Genomic DNA, 19201 nt, shown 5'->3' on the forward strand with positions numbered 1-19201 from the left:
CACTTCTCACATGTACACCACTTTGTGTTGGTCTTTCACGTGGAATTCCAATAAAACTGATTCATGTTTGTGGCTGTAATGTGACAAAATGTGGAAAAGTTCAAGGGGGCCGAATACTTGTGCAAGCAGCTGTCTTTACACAGACAGAAAGGGCAGTTTTACTGGTCTAGACCACATAAGATGGGCAGTATGTAAATGAGTTTGATATTCCTGCCTTAAGATTTGAGGAAAGAGAAGAAGAAATAGCAGACCATTAAAAATAAACAGTATCTGAAAGTCATGTCTGAGAAACAACAGCACAGAGCCGACACAGAATCTGAGAGATAAATATGGGCCTTCAGTTGATCCGTCCACTGTTCACTGAAGCCTAATCAGAAATGGTCTCAGTGGAAAGGTGACTGTCAAGAAGCCATTCTTAAGGGAAACAAAGAGAAAAGGCTGAGGTATGAAAATTACACAAGAACTGGACTGAAAATCAGTGTCAACATATCTGATGGAGAGATTACTCAAACTTTAATGAAGCAGAGAAAGGAACAAAAGGCAGTCAAAATCCAACGAAGAGCTCTGGAACATCCTTCAAGAAGTCTGGAGAACTACAAGGGCTGGCTCAAACCTTCTTCCCAGTACCGTCCACTAACCGGGGATTACTCGGTGGTTCTTACCTCGTTGTCCTTAACAGCCTGAGCTTGGTTTTCAGTGTAATGCCACGTGATACTCGCAGGCTGGAAATCTTTGGGAGGCACAGCATCTGCTATTATGACCTTCTCGCGTGGACGGACCATTCCACAGTCTCGAGCCACCGATATGGCCGTCAACATATTGTCGCCTATCAGAAGATACAGAGGAGAGGAGGGAAATGAGAGGCACAAACATTTGAATTTGCGTCGCAAATAAAAGACAAATTGACTGAGCTGCATTACCCGTGACCATCAATGTGCGTATGTTGGCTCGCTGTAATTCACATAAAACACCAGCAGTCTCTGGTTTGATTTTGTTCTGCATGATGATCAGACCGAGGAACTCCATGTTGGTCTCTATTACGTCCCTATGAGAGAAAAATCATAGACTTCTATAAATTGTGCTGCCATTTTTTAAGGAATCCACAAAAAGTCACATTTAGAGAAAAACAGATATCAGGATGAATCTGGGACACACGGTGACTTCTGACTTTTAGACATCATAAATCTGAGGTTATCGCTGCATCAAAGCAGTTTAAGAGCTCAGCTCACTTACATAACATTCTTCCTGTTTTTAAGTTTAGTTAATGATTTCCTACTTTTATCACAGACCCCAAACACCCGGAAACAAACACTAATATGCTGCTGTTCAGCGAGCACGTCTTTGAGCATAGAGTCACTTAATAAATCATTCATATTGCAGCCGCCTCAAACAGTTTTGTGCCTTTTGGCAGCACGACATTGTGGCAGATGACAAAACTGCTAGTCATTTCAAATACTTCCAATATAAAAGCTCTCAAACAAGCCTTCCTCCTCATGTTTCACTTAGCAAGGACATTTTCTGCCCTGCAATAGAAGGACTTTGAGCTAAGTTACTCTAAGAGCAGCTTCGAGCTTCTAAAAGCGTCATCAGCAAGATGAGAAACCACATTACAAGCATTTTCTTCAGGGTGGGAGTATCCACATGCACTGTGGGCAGTATTATCTGAGGATACGGGCGTACAGTACCTGCTGAGGCTCTGGACTTTGTGCCAGGAGAGTTTGGACTCTAGCTGACGATGTGCCAGGGCAATAACCCTGAAGCCCTGCCTGGTGTAGGCCTCCAGAGTCTCTGTGAACGTCTGTGGGACTAAACAGAAGGTCAGAGCTATGTTGGTGTGACCTTATTATATAACATGAGACAAGATAAGAAATGATTTTGTGGGACAGGGAGGACATATTTTATTCATTTGTATTTCTTTACAGCAAAGTCAAATTAAAAGGGAGGAAATAACCATCCCATGTCTGACTTGTGTGCTGTCTGCAGAGGCTGGCCACCACCTCCGGTGCCCCTTTTAAGAAGGCGTCCATGTGTTTTGCCCCAAGCCTCCTGACCACCACACTCATCCTCTGCAGCGCCGAGGAGAAGGGGAACTGACGCACAATGCCCATCTCACAGGCCTGAGGAGCAAAAGTCACATGTTTGAACTGGGGGGGGAAAAAAAAAATTGCTCCGATTCTAGAAATGTGTTGATTTATTCTCTTCATAACAAGTGATTCGAAGACAGTTTGACAGCTGCTTCCAGGCTTCATGCTACGCTATAATTTTCAGTTAGCTACGTCAGATTTACAAGATTTAACACTGAGTAACAAAGTGAATACAAAAACATTGATGTTTTCATGAAGTGGCAACTTACAGATAATTCAGAAAGCTCCTGAAAAAGAAAAAAAACAAAATGTGTCATATTAGGAAAATCCGGCATTGATTTATAGTCATCAATGAACATACGGAGGTCACGGTACCATGCTCTGAGGTAGTGGATTGCTCTGATGGGCTTCAGGGGCGATGTGCTTTGGAGGGCGTACAACTGTGGGCATTATGGGATTGTGGAGCGCGGTTTCTTCCTCTGTGGGTTCTTCTAGGATCTAAAACAAAAACATCACCTTTCTGCCTTGAATCACTGAGTCAAGGCTGCTGTAAATAAAGGTATTTTTTTTTCCTGGAGCTTGGAGCTGGAGATTTCACTTACAGGCTATCAGTAACTAACCACGCTAAACACTCAAAATCTCTGCTTACCCAGCCTGTAGCGCTGAACATCTTGAGGTCCAAAGGGTCTCCAGAGAGCTCTCCTTCTATTTTGGTCAGTGAGTGGCAGGTTGCCATGCAGGCCACGAATGTAGTGTTTACAAGACTGACTTTAGCAGCCTCAGACTCAGGTGAACAAAAGCTGCAGTGAAGAGAGAAGGTCTGACTCAACGACTCGATTCTTTGTAGGTGCGAAAGAAGCAAATCGTGACTCTATATAACTCTGTGTGAAAACAACACAAAGTTTCTGTGACATTTCCAAATCTGTTAATAGAAGCCCTGATAGTAAAGGTCTAAATTTCTCTGTCCAGTGTTTCATAGAGGCAAAGTTTAAGACTGTACATAAAAGATGGAACTATTGGTTCACAGGCTACTAATGTAAGCGCGGACGTTGTTTGGTTGGTTTTCTGAAATCAGAAGAAATTAGCATCGAGTGGATTCAACCGAGAAACAGTCCTCAGGATGTTTACTGTAGCAACATGTTAGCCACACCCTAAAGCATACGCAGCTTTACTCCAAAGAAAGATTTTCTAAAAAAACAACAACAAAAAAAACCAGACTTTTTATATATTTAACAAGATTTAAAATAATTGACTTTGCCCATAAACTCATCAAGAAAAGATTTAGCCTCAGACTTTCACGATCAGATACGCCCTCTGCTTGCCATCTACTATGTACAGTTCGGGGCGATCGTGGCTCAAGAGTTGGGAGTTCGCCTTGTAATTGGAAGGTTGCCGGTTCGAGCCCCGGCTTGGACAGTCTCGGTCGTTGTGTCCTTGGGCAAGACACTTCACCCGTTGCCTACTGGTGGTGGTCAGAGGGCCCGGTGGCGCCAGTGTCCGGCAGCCTCGCCTCTGTCAGTGCGCCCCAGGGTGGCTGTGGCTACAATGTAGCTTGCCATCACCAGTGTGTGAATGTGTGTGTGAATGGGTGGATGACTGGATGTGTAAAGCGCTTTGGGGTCCTTAGGGACTAGTAAAGCGCTATACAAATACAGGCCATTTACCATTTTACAGTCTATGACCAAAGAAGACACAATTACTTTTCCTTCAGATGTGTCAGGACAAAATTATTAGAGAAACTGTTAGCGGACAGCAGTAAAATACAGATGCATTCTTTGTTATTCAATAAATCAACAAGCCGCTAAATGAAGCATTTTAAAGCTATGATGCAGTGATGCAATACCGTTTTGTATGTGCTGTCTTTACTTTGAGAGAACTTTACAGAGACTAGACAGTAAAGCATGGATGGAGTGGGGGGGAGCAATATGCAGGAAATGACTGAGGGGCAAGTTGAACTAAGGCACCTGCAGTTGCCTTTGGCATATTTGCTACTTGCACAAAGAGGTGAGCTATAGCAGTTCCTATTTGTTTCTGGTTATACTCGGAGATCTGATCTTAATATGCACACGAATGGCAATAAACCCAAAGTTGCCACTTCCTACCTGCCATCCTCAGACCTGTGAATGGCCCACAGGTCCAAACCGTCCTCGGTCAGAGTACCAGTCTGAGGGAAAACAAAAACTGCACATTATTACGAAGCTACCAACTCAGGCCTCGTACATCTCATCAGCAAGAGCAGGAAATCAATCTGAACAGCCCATAATTCTAGACAGTGGAACGAAACAAGACTAAGCAGCTTCCTCAAAGGACAAAACAAGGACAAAGATGTGACCCAGCATGTCTGTGTGGAAGCATTTAGCTGTTTAGTACATAATCTTTCTACCAACTGAGGTCAGTGTTAAAAATAAATAAATAAAACCAACAACAACAAACTTTAGCTCCTTTACAACCAAACAAACTATGAATAAAGTCTGTGTCTTTTTATTTTCAGAACTGATGAATTTGTTCCTTCTCTTAATGAATTATACAATCTAGAAAATGTTGGAAAATGCCTGGAAAAACAGACTTCACTGAATAATGAATCAAATGTATCAACTTTGAATGCTTTTCTCAAACTAACAACATTACAACCCGTTTCTCATTGAGCTCACTGGGTGCTCGTGATAACAAAAGGAAAATTACATGTCAAGCACAGCCTGCTTAGATACGTCTAAGTCCTCATAAACTTGTACAGCATCACTCTTTTGAGTGCATAAAGCTCGGTCCTATGAACAAACAGCATATTTGCACGACCACAGCTCTGCCTCGAGACATTTACGGTCATTAAATCATGCAGTCACTCTCAAAAAAAGAACTTGTGCTTGAACTGGAAGTGGGTTTGAATGTGTTGAAAACCAATTTCCATGCATTTTGTCTGAGGACTGATTTCTGAGCTACTTCAGATCCTCAGCTTCTACATTTTCTAACTCACCTTGTCAAAGCAAACCACGTTAAGCTGACCGCACATGTTGATCCTCTGCGGACTGATGCAGAAGATGCCGACGCGCTTCAGACGCCGCTGTGCGTAAACGATGCCGGCCGTCATGGCGGCCGGTAAGGCCGGGGGCACGGTAATGGTCACGATGTCCAGAGATTCAATAATGATGGTTTTAGCTGGGACCTGGAGAGAACCGACAGCAACTGTGATTCAGCTCACTGAAGACCTTCATAAGCCTCTTAAAGAGCAGTAATACCTTGTTCATGATGCTGAGGACGATGGTATAGATGAAGCCGATGCCTGCCACCCCAACAAGACACAACAGGAACAGGTATGCGTCGTGGTACAGCTTGAAGTCAGTGGGTTTAGGGTAAAGAATAGAACGCACAAGTTGGCCTTTCTCTGTGCTAAAGCCTGTGGAGACACACAAGTAATACTCTGATTATTTTCTTCCTTTTGAGGGTGCTCAGTCTAAAGCAGAAGCCACCACAGTGGGTCCCAGTCCGTCTCTCTCCAGTTTACCTGTTCTCACCACAACAGCTTTCACCAGTTCTCCGGTGTAGAAGCGGGTCTGGATGACGTGGGTACCACAGTAGAGGGTGTGTTTTTTATGCTCATCTATATTGTAGCTCCTGGCTCCTTCCTCGCCAGCACTGGGCAGACTGGTCTTGGTGACTGGCACACTCTCTCCTAAAAGAGATTTTTTTTATAATCAAAAGAAAATATCAAAAAGAACAGATGCAGAAATGAAGACCAGAACACTAGAATGGCTTTTACTGAAATATTGCAGAAGAATCCCAGCAAAATATTTATTCAATTAACCACCAGGGCATCACATATTGTGACCTACAGGAGGGGGAAAAAAACAAATGGTGCCAAAAACCATGGCTACCAGGACATCACAATATGTGGACAGGATCCAGCTTTCAACATACAGTCACGTGAAAAACAAAGTCTGCATTTCACCTTGTCTGGTGCATATCAGCACAGAGAGCTCAAACAAACTGTCAACCACGGCGGTAGAGGCGTGATGATTCGGGTTTGTTTTACATCCACACGACCTGGCACCCTGCAGTTATTGAGTCGACCATAAACTCGTGATAAGTCAAATGTGATGTCATCTGTCTAACAACTAGTCATTGAACAGGACAACGATCCCAAACACAGCAGCAAATCTGCATCAAGAGGTCTTAAAAAGAAGAGAATTGGGGTGTTGCGAATGCCTTGTCAAAGTCCAGACCGCAAACTTACTGAAATGCTGCGGCAGGACTTTAACAGGAGAACTGTGCATATCTCGATGCCCAAAAACGTTAAAAAGCTAAACACTGTGAAATAAGTGGCCCAAAATCCCCCATAATGATGTAAGACACACGTGTCATACATGAGTTATTGCTGCCAAAAGTGGTTCTACAGGCTAATGAATCATAGTGTATTCTTAGTTTTTCAAAGGACCGTTTACAGTCATGTGAAAAACGTTCTTCACATGACTGTACTTAATTACATGGGATATTTACTTATGACAAATAGTCATAAAACAAAACCAACACCTAGCAATACAACGAGGCAGACATAAATAAAAGGAACAAACGTCAAATATAAAAATTCTATGATGTAAAAAATGTTATTATCAGATGATAGGCAAACAGATGACTTTTAAAATGAGAACACTAGAGATGCAGAAAATAAAACATCTCAGAGCTCGCATCATTCCCATTCACATATAGGCAGGCTTCAGCGTCCACCTGGCTTCAAGTCACCTCGCTGGACAGCTTTGGAAAATGTGAAGGAGGAAGGCATTTTGAACTTTTGTAATTTTTCCAAACCATGAATCGTAGCGCTAATTAAAGACTGGACGATGCTTTTAGTTTACTCACTGGTTGGGGTGGAAAAAGTCCAATTTCAAAGTATATTAGCGTGTTTTCCTTTAGTTGGTAAACAATAATGTGCAAATGTTAGAAGATGCTTGCCTTGGATCCAGGTACATCTGGGTCCATGTTTTCAGGACGAGCTTCTACGTTCTAATGTGACTACTGCAAAGCCCCGCCCACATGCTCTTAAAAACCTCCTGTTTGTGAACGCCAGCCAATCAGAGTAAAATTATCTTAAACTGAGCAAAGTGTGAGGTGCCTTAACAGCTTTCTAACTGAGAGCAAAAGGTCAGAGAAGGATATGATGTCCAAATCTATGGATTCATTCAAGGAAAGCAGATGAACTTTGCATAAGTTAGAGCCTGCTGAACTTGTTTTAAAGGACCAGTGTTGATACAATAAAGTCATGTATGACAATGTGGGCAAAAAAAAAAGAAAGAAAGAAAGAAAAAGAAAAAAAAATGTAATGATGACATAATAGCTCATCAGGTTATTCCCTGTAAAATGACAAATGTGACCTAAGTTCTTCTGAACTGTGGACGGGCAAAGAACGCCTCGCCGTGGCATAAGCTAATCAGTCCTTCAGCTAGACGAGCTAAAAATCAAAGCCAGCTTAATCTGTGATATATTGTAGCAGTGACGGAAGTACCAGCTGCCTCTCACGAACAGTCATAAAGTGTAAAGAGATAAGTGACGAGAGATAACCACTGATTCCTGGAAGAACGGTAGTAACTTTTCTCCACGGCGAGCGCGGCGAAGAGCAGTCTCACCTGTCAGCATGCTCTCGTTCACAATGCAGGTTCCGCAGACGAGCACGGCGTCGCACGGCATTATCATCCCATTCGCTGGAATGGCGATGACATCGCCGGGCACGAGCTCCGTTGACATGGCCTGTTCAATATCTGTGGTCAAGATCATGAAAGAAGACTTTGGATACACACTGTCTCTGTAGCCAGTCACAAGGCAAAGCAGCTATTAGCTGTGTGTCATGATCAGAGATGAAAACATGCCTTTATTCCCTCTGCACACAGAAACACGAACCACGCTGTGGGCTGCCACCATGTCGTGCAGCATGACGTATTGCTGAAAGGAGAAGAAAAACAGCTCTTGAAAGGCACCAGAACACAACTGCGTTGAAAACGGGTGACCGAGAGCAGAGCCGTCTCAGGCGTGACCCACCTTTTTAATGGTGTACAGTGAGGTAGCGATAGAAATGATGGACATTAAAACAATGGCCGAGGCATAATAATAATAATCTTCAAAGCTCCAGAGAATAATGCTGAAGAGCTGGAAGATGTAAAAAGGGTTCAAGACCTGAAAAAAAACATGCAAACAGGGGGAATTAGAAGAAATGATAGATGTGCTGTAAGAAAATATGTTATGCAAGAGCTTGAAACTCACCTCCTTTACCAGAAGCTTTAACAGAGAGGGCACTCTCACTGCAATCTCATTCTCCCCAAAAAACAGCCTCCTGATAAAGAAGAATCCAATTTGTCCATCATGAAAAATCCATCTGCTGCTTCTTCATTTTTTATTTTTATTTTTTAAATGAGCAAATAACTTAAGAAAACAGCCTGTAAGAAAGCCCAGCATGTACCTGTAGTCTTGTAATGTTTTAGAAAGCCCAGAGCTGTGCTCAGAGTGAAGGCTTGCACAGCTCACATTCACATCCTCCAGGCCTCTAGAAAATGAATACAATTCATGTCAACTGCAGCTGAGCAGAGCAACACACACACCGACCGGGCATAACATTATGAGCACTGACAGGTGAAGTGAATAACACTGATTATCTCTTCATCGTGGCAGCTGTGGGTGGGATGTATTAGGAAGCAAGTGAACATTTTGTCCTCAAAGGTGATGTGTTAGAAGCTGGAAAATCTGGGAAGTGTGAAGATTTAAGAGTCTGACGAGGGCCAAATTGTGATGGCTGGGCAACTGAGTCAGAGCATCTCCAAAGCTGCAGCTATCGTGGGGCGTTCTCGGTCTGCAGGGCTCACTGCTTCATGTATGCAGGATGTGCAGGAGAAACAAGTCGGACCCATGGACACCCCACCTCCTAACTTACATGACCTAAAGGATCCATTGTTTGGTGGGGGCTGTTTTGGCAGCAAAAGGGGGACCAACACAATATTAGGCAGGTGGTCATAATGTTATGCCTTATCAGTGTGTATCTGATCATGCAGAACCTGGCAAAAACTATGCAATCAACAAAAAAACTATTCTGTTACACCTCCTCACGCTTTTACGTTTAAAGCATATATAATATATATAATTTATATATATAAATATATTTATATATTCATATAATTTAACTGAATTTGTAAAAAAAAAAAAAAGCTGTAATACATGTAGCACATCAAATATTCTGAACACAAGACTACGGCACACATACTCAGTGGGATGCTTACTTGTATAATTCAAAGTTCTGCATCACATCATTCCAGTAGTATCGAGCGCTGTGGTGGACGAAATAGTGAACCTGAGAGGGGGAGAGGGGAGAATCCAAACACTTAGTCTGTGAAACAGATTTGTTTAAAATGTGTTAGTTAGAAAACTATCAAATGGTAACAGGAGACACGGCTTCATACTAAAGTACCTGAACCAGCTGCCTGTGAGAAAACTGTCCGTAGCAGTCTTCGTGTACAGCGCTGACACCAAGCTCTCCGTCTCCATTTGGTACCTGGCTTTCAGGCTGGGAAGCCAAACTGTCAAAGGGCTTCTTCCCAGGAGCCAACATCACATGCACTTTGGCTCGAAACCACTGTCTGAACTCATCCTGAGGTAACAATATAAAGCAGCACAGTTTTCCTGTTCGTGAGGCCACACCAAATTTATCAGGCACAGTATGGAACAGTATGTGTGCCAAAGAAATAAAATGCTTCATTTCAATATAAAACTACAGCACATACCGTTGTCCTGAGCAGCACTGTGTGTGCGTCCTTCAGCGTGGTGTGAGTACAGGTGCTCTTCACACCCCACTCAGGTAACCAGTAGAGGAGCAGCAGCAGGAGACCACCAGAGCAAATAACACCTGCGCCCACCAGGATCATCTTCCACAGACAGGGTCTGTAACCCGACACCTCCTGCACAGGTACGCTAACATGTTAACATGGCTGCGTAGTTGTCTGTAAAACACCTGGTAATATGCTGGATTCAAGGACTTATTTCAGCCACAGATTAATTAATAGACAAGTGATTCTCTAGTAAGTATTTCCCAAAGCAGGTGGATGGTGTGCACTGGAATGCATCAGGAATGGCATCCTTCTTGCAATCCACCCTTTTATCTGTGATTGGGACCGGCACAAGGAGCTCGCTAGCTTGTGACCCCCCTGAAGCTGGTGCCTCCCCCCAGTCTCAAACCAGGGATGGACTGACAAAACCTGCATTATTTCATCTAACTGAAACTGAATTTGAAATCAAAGATATTCAATGTGTAATAAATACTAAGAGAATTGGAAAAACATATTAGTGACTTATCCTAATCTGGAGTCTAACACCGATTTACATCTTATATGTTAATGCACAGCTAGCTAGAGGTGGGACTCAGTAGACAACCCACAATACAATATTACTGTGATTATTAACATTGTGTGACCTGCTGAGCACTGCAGTGACATATGTTGTTCAACTACAAATTATGTCCTCAAAGTTAAACTTTATCAGTATCTGTTTTGTTGCAATACGATAAAGTTATCTCACGTCAGTTATTTTTTGGCTGCAAAATGAGATCATCAAGCGTACCAACACTGTCCTTAAAACCTGCTTTAAATGTAAGACAGTCAGTTTGCTATCAGTCTGTGAATGAATGGTAATTATGTGCAATCTGTTTCTGATAATGCACCAATTAACTGCGACAAATCACTGAAAAAAAAAAGATCAAACATCAATGCTGTCTACATAAAAATAAATTCACATTTAACAGTAATTTATATTTAATTATCAGAGTTTAAGTTTGTAGTTTTTCCATCGTATTTTAATTAATTTAACAAAAAAAATTTTTGGTGTCTATATCGATACAATATCACAACACAAAATGCAGCTATGCTGTATCAATTACCCCCCACCCCATTACTAGTTACCTTTTTTAAGAAGGATGCATACTTAATTGCTCCCAGTATAAAGAAATTGTTAATACTAATCATAGGGGTGGGAAGTAACAAAGTACAAATACTTTTTAAGTGTACTTAAGTAGAAATTTCAGGTATCTATGGAAGCCCGTTTCCGCAAGTTTAAAAAAAAAATTAAAAAAAATCCATAACTTGAAATTTTGAGTTATTTTTTAAAATTTCGACTTATTAACTCAAAATTTTGAGAAAAGTAACTCGAAATTTCGAGTTAGCTCTGCCAATCAGTAATCTATGTGAATGATGTCATTTCCTTGTTACCCAGAAGCTGAAACCTTCAGCTACAAATGCTACAGCTAAGCTACCAGTATTACATCCAGTCATGAATCCACAGATTGCTGAGTATTTTCAGCGTGGCTTCAAAAATGATGAAATCCCTGTGTTATTAGCTGAATCACATGGCGTTACTATCAGCAAACGTACTAGCGAAAGAGCCAATTTGTTGCGATCCGGTTATAGTGCGCGTTACTCTGCGCCATATGCTTCCAGGTAACAAGAAAGTGACCTCATTCACCTAGATTACTGATTGGCAGAGCTAACACGAAATTTCGAGAAAATAACTCGAAATTTTGACCTATGGATACTGGGGTTTAGTGGCGGAAACGGGCTTCCATAGGTATCTGTACTTTACTTGAGTTTTGTTTGTTTTTTTAAACAACTTTATTTTTACGCTCTACGTTTTTAAACAAATATCTGTACTTTCTAATCCTTATATTTTCAAAACAGACTCATTACCTTAGGTTTAAGGCATTTGAGGGGAGTTATTATTTCATGACTTTCAGATATCAAACAGACTTGAGCCTAAACAGTAACACATGAAAGGCCATCCTGTTCCAGTACTATTCGCCAAGTGATGTGCCATAAAAAGAGATTAAAGATGTAAAAAAAACTGCCTGGTAAAGTTAAAGGGATTAAAGTGAGGGGTGTTTTCTTTTTTTTTGGTACAGTACCAGAATGACTGCAGGTGTCCAGAAGTTGCAGTACTTCAGCATCTAGCTAGCCCCACGAAAGATGAGCGAGCATAAAGGCAGTAATGTTTTGTAAATGGCAGCTAATTTCAAATACAGCATTTCTATCAGCAAACACACAAACAGTTTGTGTGCAGTTTATCTGCTAACTAAAGGTCGAGCTGCTGGTTTTCACAAGGAGAGAAAAGAAAGAGAGCCAAATTCACTCAGAGATGGAGAAAGATGACAAAGACAGGAAAGGAAGAGAGGTTAGATTTAAAGGTAAGGACGGCTCATTGGTGTTTGACTAACTGGAAATGTAAATCTTACATGTAAGTCCCCTTTTTTAAAATCAGATACTGGGTCTGTACATGTCACATTATGATGTTTTGCAGCAGGTTGCACAATATGAAAAACAAACTGAGGTAGACTAACTGTGCTATTTAAAGGATACACGAAAATCCTCTGCAAGTTAGCAAAGGATAAACAGGTTTGTTTGCTGCACTGTGATGAGTTTAAAGTAAAGAACAGTGTGTGACCGGTGCACAGTGGCTAAGGTTTCATGATCAGAGTTAGGTTACATGAAGGGTGGCAGAGATGATGATGCTGAGATCCATTCACTGAATTCACCTTCATACCAACTTTATAGTGTCTAATATAAAGACAGCATAAACTGTGTACTGTATCGAGGATGGAAATCAGTAACATCTGCTGACATCTGGTTGAATAAAGTTGTATATTTTGAATTTATTGTGGTTAAATTCATATTCTATTAAACAGATTCAGGCTGACTACAATTAGAACTACAAAAATTTGCATTTCCTGCGAAAATGCTGTGTGGATGCCTTAATGCTGAAAAAAGCTGAAAAAGTTGAAAAGTTGCATGGCGGTGAAGAAACTGAAAATTCTGCTGAAAACAGGTGAAGAAGCAGAAATGTTTTGCTGAAAAGTGGTGAAAATCAAAAAATTCTACTGAAAGGGGTAAAGACGGAGAAATTTTTTCTGAAAAGTGTTGAAATTTTTTTTGCCGTGAGCAGGATTCGAACCTGGCCCTTCTGGTCTCACGGCAGCTACTCAGCTCACTGAGCCAAACTCATTCTCACAAAGAAGAGGTGGAGAGACTGACAATTCTGCTGAAATGAGCAGAAGCTGCTGAGATTTGTGCTGATAAGAGGTGAAAAGGCTAAAAATTTTGCTGAAAAGAGGTGAATGAGCAGAATTTCTGCTGAAAAGTGTTAAAAAAAAGTTTAATTGTTAACTGAAAGAAATGTTGCCATAAGCGGGATTTGAACCCGGGCCTCGCAGTCTGAGAACGGCTGCTCATCTCACTGAGCTAAAACACAGCTCAAACCGGCAAGGAAAATCAGTGACCACACTGATAATGTGGAAGAAATGGGCAAAAAATAAAAATTAAACTGAAAACTTTGCATGAAACAGCTGGCAGAAAGGTTCTTCAAAGAGCTACTTTCTTACTCCGAGTACATTTCAGAGCCTGTACTTTTTCACTTATACTTGAGTAAAGAAGTTGAATCAGTACTTCAACTTTTACTAGAGTATTTTTAAACAGTATCTGTACTTCTACTTAAATACAAAATCTCTGTACTTTTGCCACCTCTGCTAATCACTACATTCCTTTTGCATTACTCGCACTCTCACATAATTACCAGTTAACAACATAAGCTTTAGTTTCCAGTCACACACACACACACACACGCACACACGATCCTTGAACACAAAGCAATAATGTAAACCAGCCCAAAGAATCTTGAAAGTGATCACTATGGTGATTCTACCTCAGAAACACGTACAGGTAGGAATGGATGCTACATTTATATTTCAAAAATAGCGATAATCACTGCTTTTGTTACCTGTTGAGGTTCAGGCGGCTGCTGGTTTTGGCGTAGGCAAACATTCAGCGTTAACACTCTGGGTTCTTAGCTAGCTCTGTGTTAGCATGCTGTCTAATGTTTGCAAGGAGCTGATGATGTCAGTATAATGCGACTGTTTCTGCATCGTGTTCTTGTTCCCTCATGCAAAGAAAAAAGGTAATGCACAAATTTCCACTCTTTAAAAGTTGTACACCACTCCGGTTTTCCAGCTCTCTGCACATTAACTGAAATCAGCTGACTGTAGCCCAGCAGACAAAAATTATACACAAAATATGCCTTTTTAGTTCTACCTGCCTGACGTGCAGATAACTGGAGAGCCTTTGTAATTTAAGTACCGGCATAATTACAACTTTAATACAGTAATCACATTGCATTCAGTTAGTGCATTACCAAAAAACATGTTACTTTGTAGCGAGTTACAACTATCAGTATATTGGATTAATGCAATGGCCTGCCAAATAATACTGTCTGCTTAGTGGTTCAGACCATCCAAGTATTTATTGGTCTGTTACTGAACACCAGTTAGCCATGTCCATGCGTTTTGCCCATGTAGTTTATGGCTTCCTAGGGTTAGGTGATAACTTAGCTCTCCACCCACATGTCTAAATATTACAACTTTTGGATCTAGTAAACCAACGTGCCAACAGTAACAGTTGAGGCTTTAACACGCCAAGTCCACAGACCATTGGCTGATGTCCATCTGTAGTAAACACAACCTGCTTCCTTTAAAACAACAACAACAACAAAAAACAGTTGTACCCATCTGACTGAAACTCACTCTTCTTTTACACAATACTTACACACACTGGTGCATTTTCATGCCAAAAGTAGATGATATGAGAAAACCAAAAAGTGAAATAACTGAAATGATACTCACCATCTCATCCTCCAGGCCTGGGCTGATGAGCTTCACCTCGTTCGCCTTCATTTTCTCAGAAGTCCCGAAACTACGAAGAAATGCAAAAAAGTATAACTTGTCACCACTGTATACCCCGCAGGTGTGTCATCACTAGTGGAAGCTCTTCAGCTATCAAGGATCTCTTCAACTCTGTGTAGTCGATAAAGGTCCTTCAATAGCAGTCAAGGGCATAAAATGACTTCATTTTATAGTCTCTCAAGAGATAGCAACCTAAACTAATAATGAAGTCAGCCATTTATTATTTATTTATTTTTTCCTATTTGGCTTTTCATCATTGGAGATGAAAATAAAGTTAGATACAAGTCAAACAACATCACGACAAGGACAAAAATCTTATCCGTGAGATAACCGATGAGGTGTCTGTGTGGAAGAAAGATCTGTCACCGAACCCGCCGGAACTGAAAAATGCTCCAACGTATTCCAAGCCTCTTGTGATTCTTCTGCAAACATCTACCTTCATTAAGTCCTGACAGTTCATTCTTAATGTTGCCGATTTTCAAGTTTGCCGGAACAGTATTGTTAATGCACTCAATATGACTCGAAGCACTTTATACACTTGCTTTATTTATCTATCAAATCAATAATCAGGAATGTAATAAAAACAGACAGTGTGTAATCTGCACATCATAATCCTACTCACTCTGCATGAGCCCAGCCCAAACACATCTGTTAATTACTTATAATAAATATAAGAATAGTATTAAGCAACAATCAGTGCATGATAGGCCGCAATATACACAGAAACCTTTGCACTATTGTTAAGTTCAAAAACAGTCACAGCTGCAGTTTTGTGTGCGTCATCCGCCTGACCTGGCCCATCAAGAGCTCCACGTCTGTAATACAGTACTTAATATTTAAAATGTACTTTTTCATTTAGCACTCTTTGCAATTTTGATTTAAAGGTTTAACATTAAAGTGCATTTTTTATTCCATGGAAAATTTTAATTTAAAAAAAATGGAAAACAAATAGACCTCAGCTTTGATCAGCTCTGATCAGATGCATCTCAAAAACTCACAATATCTTTGGAAAAATTCAAAGTTTTCTCTCAGTTATTTAAGAAAGTGAAATTGTTACGTATTCTAGACTCGCTATACAGAAACTGCAATGTGATAACTCAGAGTTTACAGCTCAAAGAATTATTGAATGAAAAGTATTCAAAGATTTCATTTGGGGTTTGGGTGAATTATTATTTAAACAGTGTAAATACTGTGTACCTCTTGGTCTAATTCAGTACACGCAACCACAATCATGGGGAAGCCGGCTGACTTCACAGTTGCCCAGATGATGATCATCGACATCCTCCACGAGCAGGGTGAACCACAGGAGGTCACAGCTGAAAAGGCTGGCTGTTCTCAGAGTGCGGTATAGAAGCACATCAACAAAAAGCTGACTGGAAGGGAAAAGGCGCACAAGCACCTTCAGCCTTAAGGTGACTGTGAAGAAAAGTTAATTCAAGAACTTGGGAGAGCTTCAAGAGGAGTGAACTTAGACTGGTGTCTGCATCTACAGCCACCGGGAACAGAGGTCCTCAGGAAAGGAGCGACGAGAGTCATAATAGGAAGCCACACCTGAACCAGGGATTCAGAAATGTCTTACCTGAGCTAACGAGAAAACGAACTGCTCAGCGGTCCAGAATCCTCTTTTAAAACAGAAGTAAATCTGACAGAGTCTGGATGAAGAGCAGAGAGGCAAAGAACCCGAGGTGTTTGTAATCCAGTGTAAAGTTTCTGCAGTCTGTGATCTGCTGGCATCGGTGGTGGTTGGTCCACTTTATTTTTTGTCAGATTCAAGGTCAACACAGCCATCTACTATTAGAGCTTGATTGGCCAGCCAACTCACCTGATTCAAACACCACAAAGAATCTATAGAAGAAGGTGAGACAACCCAAAAACAAGGGGAGCTGGAGCCCACTATCAAAGCAACCTGGGCTTCAGTAACACCTCAGCACTGCCACAGACTGAACTCACACATGCACAAATTCATGGTAAAGGAGCAGAAACCAAGTAGAGTGCATAAATGAAGACGATAAGAGATGAGATTGGTCTCTTCCAGATTTGATAAGGATAGAAATCATAAACTACACCCTTCGTAGTTATCAGATCTGATATGAGACAATATCTTTTAGCTAAAGTTGTTAATTCCTCCAGTGGAGCTTGTGGACAACCAGCAGATGTGCATAAAAGCAGTTCTGTCCAAACACCTTACCAACGGCCTTTATATTGGCTTTTCCTTTAACTTTCCCTTTATCTGTATATAAAACCACTTTATCACCATTAAAAAGTCACTAAAAGTGAACACACAGTGCTTCTCTGTGCCAGGAAAACTTGTAGGGGCAGATATGAAATAAATAAAACTGAAACACTGCTGCACTCTGCAAGAATCTGACACTCTATGTAAGCAATGGCTTCCCAACAGCTTGATCTTAAATATATTGGAGTGTCCAAATCAAATCAAAGCCAGTCCTGAATGTGTAGCGGGGATTTAGCCGAGCTGTTCAAGTACAGATGTGCAACATGACAGCTTAAACCCTTCAGCACATGCAGCCCACACAGACCCAGGTGTGTGAATCCTCTAAAAGGTGTCTCCACCACATGCCAGCCCCACTTGAGCCATATTTAACAAATCCGACAACCAAAGCGATAAACGCGCTGCTTTAAATGCGAAAATTTCAACTGTTGATGTTTGAGTGTAAGAGCAGAAAAAACACAGATTTCCACGGTTTTAATCACAGCCTATCGGGCATGATCAGTGGACGCAAAGCACTTTCCAGTCTCTCTAACTTTCACCAACATGGCTCAAAGTCGTCAAAAAGTTTCGCAAGCTGTCGCTAAACTGAGATTTGGCGCATTTTTTTGCTGAAAGCGTCCAAAAACGTTACAATCATCGCGTAAACGAGCGTGGATTCATGCGAGCTGCCGACTTACCGATGCCTCCACTCTCTCTGCTGGATCAGATCAGCCCCTGCATGGTGGAGCTGCTGCATTAAAGTTTGCTTGGATGCCCTCTGCAGCCCGCAAACACTGCGGATCGTGCAGCGAGTGTCTGGAGAAACGCGCGGTGGACACAGCAAGAGATCCACGCTGCGAGGCGACCCGGACCGTCCCAAACCGGTCCATTTACAAGGAAGTGGGGAAAACAGGATGTGAGGTCACTGAAGGACACCGCTTTTGGGGCGAATTTCTGCAAGTTGCAACGAATCGTGTGCAAGGCTGACTCGCAGTATTCAGACTGGTTATTCGTGGTTTGATATTGGGGCACGTTTAGCCGTGAGGGTGGTGTTGTTTCAGCACGGAGGCCGCTAAGAAGCTGAAGTTTCACCAAGTTAACCTTTTATCTCTTTATTGCAGATGTTAAAAATAAAACACACAAAAAAACTTGGTTTTGTTTCAAAAATCTATTTCATCATCTTATCAAATCGTAATAAACGTTTTGACATGAAATGACGTTACATGAGTGCCAACAAGGCGGGCTTCTTTCATGAGTTTTTATATATTTATAAGATGAACGGTTTAAAGTGCAAAATATGACAACTGAATTTAAAGCTGTCAGATGCACGAGTATTGACCATTTTACAGAAACACACAGGCTTCACATTAAATCAAGAGAAAAGAAGTCATATATGCAAAGTTCAGCATCCTGCGATCCACCTCTGCGTCCTTTTCCTGAAACAAACATATACATAAACTTAGTTTCCATTTGATCTGAATCAAAGCTAAATAGCCAATTAAAATTTAGGTCAAAGCACAAAATGATAAAAAAGTAAACTCCAAATTAAATCCTTATCTGGACAGGTTTTAGTTTAAGTTTAATAATAGCTGAATTAAATAGCTGAATAGCTGAACAGTCTTAGTCTGTTGTCTTGAATATATCTACATATGATTTTGCAGATTTGTAGTACTGCAAGCTTTCCATTTGTAGTCTGGCACATGTTGTGCAATGTCATTTTTCACTGTGCCACAGCAGTCTGTCCCAGCACCAAGCAAAGTGCAAGCTGGGCACAGCTCAGTCATGTAGCTTGTTGCGGGTCAGCAATGTGTGTAAACAGCTTAAATTTGTTAGTGTTACTCCAAAAAGCTCTGCAGATCTACTAAAGCTCTGCCTGCTTTGCTCTATCCTTCCCTCAGAATGCCGAACCCAGCAGCGAGCACAGCGCTTGTTAAAACCTACAAAAGTCATCAGATCATCAGAAGGACGCACAGAATGATTGTCTAAAACAAAGTCGGTCCATAGTGAGCACCAAGTGTAAAATGATGTCATTTTGAGTTTTATGGGAGTTTTATGTTTTAAAAGAGTTGGAACAGGGCAACAAGAGGCTAAAAGATTAAGCGGTACTAAAAAGAAACACCTGGAGGAACAATTTAAAATGAATTGTGTTAATCAGCAGCAGGTCAG

At 41.2% G+C, this 19201-nt stretch overlaps 1 protein-coding gene across 3 annotated transcripts in view; it reads right to left on the reverse strand.

The window, feature by feature from the left end:
- The window catches only part of LOC102192737 (probable cation-transporting ATPase 13A3), a 26181-nt gene extending 8219 nt beyond the window's left edge, over window positions 1-17962 (reverse strand). For 2 of the 3 annotated variants that reach the window (XM_005720970.1, XM_005720968.1), the window contains exons 1-21: window positions 17734-17962; window positions 14767-14836; window positions 9839-10012; window positions 9526-9705; window positions 9338-9408; window positions 8527-8610; window positions 8331-8400; window positions 8109-8243; window positions 7940-8012; window positions 7700-7831; window positions 5584-5751; window positions 5318-5475; window positions 5056-5244; window positions 4187-4248; window positions 2734-2884; window positions 2460-2582; window positions 2354-2371; window positions 1967-2117; window positions 1686-1806; window positions 921-1045; window positions 663-826 (exon numbers count right to left, since the gene is read on the reverse strand). In XM_005720970.1, coding sequence (XP_005721027.1) covers window positions 663-826; window positions 921-1045; window positions 1686-1806; window positions 1967-2117; window positions 2354-2371; window positions 2460-2582; window positions 2734-2884; window positions 4187-4248; window positions 5056-5244; window positions 5318-5475; window positions 5584-5751; window positions 7700-7831; window positions 7940-8012; window positions 8109-8243; window positions 8331-8400; window positions 8527-8610; window positions 9338-9408; window positions 9526-9705; window positions 9839-10012; window positions 14767-14836; window positions 17734-17792 — 2478 coding nt within the window. In that variant the 5' untranslated portion in view covers window positions 17793-17962. Of the gene's footprint in view, window positions 1-662; window positions 827-920; window positions 1046-1685; window positions 1807-1966; window positions 2118-2353; window positions 2372-2459; window positions 2583-2733; window positions 2885-4186; window positions 4249-5055; window positions 5245-5317; window positions 5476-5583; window positions 5752-7699; window positions 7832-7939; window positions 8013-8108; window positions 8244-8330; window positions 8401-8526; window positions 8611-9337; window positions 9409-9525; window positions 9706-9838; window positions 10013-14766; window positions 14837-16023; window positions 16066-17733 lie in introns of those variants that run through there. The other variant, XM_005720969.1, reaches the window with a different exon arrangement.
- Window positions 17963-19201: the final 1239 nt, after the last annotated feature.

This window comes from Pundamilia nyererei, unplaced genomic scaffold, assembly GCF_000239375.1.
Source record: "Pundamilia nyererei isolate P.nyererei 1_Seehausen unplaced genomic scaffold, PunNye1.0 scaffold00004, whole genome shotgun sequence".
Taxonomy (NCBI): domain Eukaryota; kingdom Metazoa; phylum Chordata; class Actinopteri; order Cichliformes; family Cichlidae; genus Pundamilia; species Pundamilia nyererei.